The sequence below is a fragment of the Gymnogyps californianus genome, chromosome Z (genome assembly GCF_018139145.2).
Source record: "Gymnogyps californianus isolate 813 chromosome Z, ASM1813914v2, whole genome shotgun sequence".
Lineage (NCBI taxonomy): Eukaryota > Metazoa > Chordata > Aves > Accipitriformes > Cathartidae > Gymnogyps > Gymnogyps californianus.
In genome coordinates, this window is record NC_059500.1 from 65,385,717 (window position 1) to 65,390,896 (window position 5,180).

The window sequence follows — 5,180 nt, forward strand, 5'->3', positions numbered from 1 at the left end:
CTACCAAGTTTTTCAGGTGTCTGGAGTTGTACCTGGCATCTCACTATCTTTCAGGGTTATTTGCAGAAGTCCAGATGATACAGAAGAGTGCAGTATATACTCAGTATGCAGTGAGGACACAAACAGCTGGATTAGATTCTTGGTCAGCAATACTCATCCATGTAGAGCTCAGTCCAAATGTGCAACGCAAGAATGTTGGAAGCCTGAGTCACAAATACCCGTCGAATGAATCCATGGCTGACAGTATAAGCTAGAAATGCTGTTGTAGCAGAGCACTGTGTTCTGGCCCTGTTAAGATCACATCTGTCCTGAAAACAGACATATGTATTTTCACGTATAAAGACATCAAGCTGCTAAAATTCAGCGTGGGAATACGTCTTTTACCAGTATAATGAAGCTATTTTTAAAAGCATATTTCAAAACTAGATATTGTTACGCAAGTGCACACTAGGAAATCACTTGGTCAAAACCCAATCTATTAGGCTCCCCCTATGGTTTTCCTTATCCACTGAAGATATTGTTTTGTGAGTCGAGTGTAGACACCAGGGCCATCAACACTACCACACTTGTTTGCCTTCCCGAAAGAAGTGATGCCTCTCATCACATTATTGCATCTTAAAGGTCCGCCAGAATCCCCCTGGGAAAAGGGAAAAAAAATTGTCATTCAAATATACAAAAGCTAAAAAATGCTTCTTTTAAATAACATTTGCACCAGTTGCATGGAGGAAATAAAAATGCAGACAGTGCTATTGTGGATTTCTTTTTTTCCTCCTTGGAAGTTAAGATTTTCATTAGCAAAAAAGAAAAAAATACTTCAATCTGATCTTTCAAGTGGGAGTAATGGGGAATGAATCCAGCTCAGTGCTAAGGAATAGTTAGTCTTTTTGAATATGAAAAGAAAAAGCTGGAAACTTTCCTCTTGAAAAGCAGAAAGTCTCTAGAAATTGGTACCTTTTTTGTAACTTTGTTAATTCAATATTTAAATCTTTTAAAACGTGGTAGTTCTTACACAGTTGTGCATTTGGCTTGGGGCCCAGTCAAAATGCTTTTTATCAGCAAAACCTGTTTCAAAGCCCTCTGACATCAGAGAAGTTGTTCCAGTGAGGTTAGCTGCTTGAGAATGGGCTCATAAGCTATTTTGTGGAGATTTTTGTATTAAAATAATTTTATTGAAGAAGAGAATAGCTATCTGCCATGCCTGGCTAAAACCACAATATCCAATGTCTGTGAAGGTGAATTTATCAATCAGAAGTTTTGATTTTAAGGCTTAGACGAACAAATTTTGGTAACTTCACTCATTTTTAATAAAATTCTTCATTGAACTGAAGAGAGGCAGAAATTACAAATGTGTAAAAGCTAGTACTTTATATTTTATTTTTAATATAATCTATGTGGATATAGACAGTAAATATACTTACAGAACATGAGTCCTTTCCGCCATTCTTAGCCCCTGCACATATCATGTTGTCTGTTATAACAGGGTTGTTTTTATAATGATTGTTGTCGTTGCAGATTTGTCTACTGATGACAGTGATATTGACCTCCCTCAGGGTATCAGAAGACTTTCTCAGACGATTGTGAGTTTGTCCCCATCCTGCTACTGTGCAAATTGTTCCTGGTTTGGGATCATCATCTGAGGTAGGCAGGGGAATGAGTTGCACAGCTTTATTAAGTCTAGCTCTTTTCTGAAGCTGGAGAAGATATAGAAAATTAGTTATTAGGGGGCAGAGTGTAACAGAGGCCCCTGCATGTTAACCATTGGATCTTTTCCATTATGGTAATGGGGGATTACTGCAACCCCTTTTTGAGATTCCTCAGTTCTTTGTGACAGGATTTATGTAATCAATGTAAGAATGAGGAAAATGAGTATTCTTTGTCTCATGAAAACCCATTTAGCTTCTGCTGAAATATTAACTCTAAAAAATACCCTGTTTTACTTCTCTGGCTCTCAGACCATTGGGAGGACAAAATAACAGCAATCACTGAAGCTGGCAAAATTGAGAATCAGAGAAGTCAGACATTTTTAATTAGAACTGTTTTTCAGACAGAACATTAGGGTTTTTAACCAAATTATTTCTATGTGTGAAATAAGCTTCTTTCTGCAGACAATCTTTATTCTTTCACTGAAAAGCCAGGAATTGAAATATCTTGGTCAAGCTCCAGAATTTTTCTACTTCTAGCATTGGCATGCATTACAGGAATTGTTGATTGCCTTAGTTCCCAGTGCATCCTCAATTCCCCAGTCTGCTGGATTAGCAGACCAGACTATATCACCCCAGAAAAAAAGTCACCAGAAACTCCCTTGGCTCATCTCCCTCACAAGAAGGAAGAAACTGGTACATTGTAGGAGATGCATATTCCATAAGTGATGTGTAAGTCTATACCTGCAGCAACATAATGTCGTTTTCCTTACAGCTGGAACAGTAGCATGGGTAGCGAATTTGTTTTGCAATCTGAAAAACCTGTTTTTCTCTTTCTCTTGCTTTCTGCGAATGAGCTCCAAGAATAACTTTGCCTCCTTCCCTGAGAAGAGAGACAACATGGTTAGTGGGATTCACTTGCTGTAACTCCATAATTGTTTGCTGTTAAATGTGGTGCTATAATGTCCAGCTGCTACAGAGTCTCTTTTCTCATGCCTGAAAAGCAACAGTAATTTAGAAAAATATAAAAGATTACCCTGTTCTCACAAGTAGTTAAAAAAAATTGACTCAGTGAATCAAAATTCGTGTTATCCCATTTTCAGCTTCCCAGGAGCACAGACAGGGTTCAGGTACTTGACTCTGAACCTATCCCTATTGTTTCCCTTTGGGAACTGAATAAGGGGTGGATGAATCAGCTTTGCTGTTGGTAGTGGTCTCACCAATTGTGCCCTCTGCAATTTGTGCTGAAAATTTAGGAGAATTGCTCACAGCACTGTTAGTTCAGAAATCATCACGACTAGACTGAATTGTACCATTGCTTTGCCCTAACACCATTTCAACACGATTTTCTGAGTCCATGTGAGACATAGCTCATCCCCTTTCTCTAACTTGTTCTGCAACTTCATATACTTACTAGATACTGAAGTGGTGACAGAGTGGTGCCTGCTGGGCCTCTCTCTTATAGAAACCAGGAGTCTAGCACTCCTTGGTCAAGCAGTCCAAGCAGACCTTTATATCAGACCATGGGTATAGCTGTTTGTGGGAGAACAATGTACGTTACAGCTGAATGGGAAAATATTCTTTGAGCAGATGGGTAGGATGGCCCTTATTTGCATCTTACTGTGGCAAACACACCCTGAGGAAGTGGTTGCTCCTTTCCTTCAGCTATTAAGAGCTGTCTCACTGTTCACTGAGCATCATTAGGTTAATTATTTATTGTATTTTCTCCTAAATGCAACCTCATCTGGAAACGCTCTTTACCTTATGTTAATATGACAGCTTTTGGGCCCTGTGCTTTCTTTGTAGTAGGTCCCATATATCTCCCTGTTTGGACAGGGACAGGAGAGATGGATACATTTCTCTGATGTCTGCAGAATCCAGTGATTCACTGGTCCCGGGCAGACCATTGACAGAGCCTGTGTGAGGTCTGGCTCAGCAGCAGCTGCAGTCCTCCCCGCAAAGGCAAGGTGTGGGACATGTCATTTAAACCTCACATCTTGCCTCGCTGAGGGACTCTGCGGGGCCAAATAGCCATTTGCATCTTGAGTCAGACAGCAAGAAGAAAGGTTGGCTGACAAGCCAACATATCCAGTAGAGCAGAGATCTCTCAGTGTCTCCTGTCATCTGTCTGGAGGATTTTTCTTCCTGTATAACTGCATGCTGTCTCCTTCTGTGGTGAACTGCATATCTTTTACAGAATAAAATGACAAGAATTTATTTCTGTTTTCTGAGCAGCTATTTAGACTGGCCAGTCCTCTGGCCTAGTGCACTGATTGACTGAGAAAACAGGGATAAACCTTTCCCCCAAATTCACTACTTCAGTGTTGCTATTCTGTGCTTGCATGCAGCTAGAAGCTTGTAAAATATCTCTTCAGAAACAGTGACGATCGGTATACCTTGTTATATTATTTTTTGCTCACTGAAGCACATTTGTCAATATAAATTATAAAACACAGTAATCAGAACATGATCATGGTCATGCTAAATTCAGAAAACCACCAGGGATATTAACTTTCCTTCTTGAACAGAGACACCAGATACTCACTAAGGACAATCTCTGAATCAGAGTAAGAACTTACACATTACAGTGGGCAGCTGTTAACACCCAGTTTTCCTTGATCAAAGCTCCTCCACAAATAGATTTTCCATTTGCTCCGTTGATTAGGGCCATAAATGGTCTCGAGTGTGGTGCTACTTCATTTCCTCCAATGATATCCACACACAAACCTAAAAATAAAAATAAGCCACAATACACACAGCTGGGCTAACAAATACTGTAAGACACTCAAAGTCTCTTGGAAAAAACAGTTAATGTAATTACAAAGTGTACAGACACACAAGTATGTACATATGTCACAATGCTGGTCTTCAGGGTAGACTTTCAAAATTGCTCAGCAGCAGTACTTCTCCATGTTTCAGTGGGACCAAAATTAGATCAGTGGGGTGAGCTTTGACAAGAAAAACACCAAAGTATTGTTGCTCTTGCACAGATTTCTTTTCTTGAAGTTTGCTGCTATGGTTAATTTCTTAGCTTTCATTGTGAGTAACAACCTCAGATCTGCCACATGGTAAATGTTGTATAATATGTGACTTGTGCGGACACCTGGAAACTGGGCTGTATAGTGTAAGTCACATTACAGGAACATTTTTTTTCAGAAAAACAGAAAATCAAGAGATTAATGTATGTGTATGCCTCTGGAGAGGAAGGTCAGATAATCATTATGTTAACTTCTCAGAACTCCTCCATTAAAGCTGCCTGTCTTCTGTGCAGCTTTAATTAATGCTACCCATTCAGAAATTATTTGTTTGTACGAAAGATCAAACACATGGAAAAGACCTAATAATAAGAACTCAAATAATAATTGTAACTACTTCCTTTACATTAATACATGTTGGCTTAACTGGAACTCTGTACATCAGCATTTACTTTCAAAAGGATTGAATGGGGCACTTACCTCCATGAATTGCCAGGAGAATGACAGCAGCAGAGGTGGACAAAGTGAGGAAAGCTCCCATGATTTCTGTCTGGTGTTCCCCCTT

General features: G+C 39.5%; 1 protein-coding gene across 1 annotated transcript; it reads right to left on the reverse strand.

Moving 5' to 3' along the window:
* Positions 1 to 478: 478 nt before the first annotated feature.
* Positions 479 to 5,180, reverse strand: LOC127027200 (granzyme A-like). The gene is made up of 5 exons (XM_050912788.1): positions 5,096 to 5,180; positions 4,220 to 4,367; positions 2,385 to 2,523; positions 1,419 to 1,691; positions 479 to 637 (listed from the first exon to the last, which is right to left on the reverse strand). The coding sequence occupies exons 1-5, from the start codon at positions 5,154 to 5,156 to the stop codon at positions 479 to 481; spliced, it is 780 nt and encodes a 259-aa protein (XP_050768745.1). The 5' UTR covers positions 5,157 to 5,180.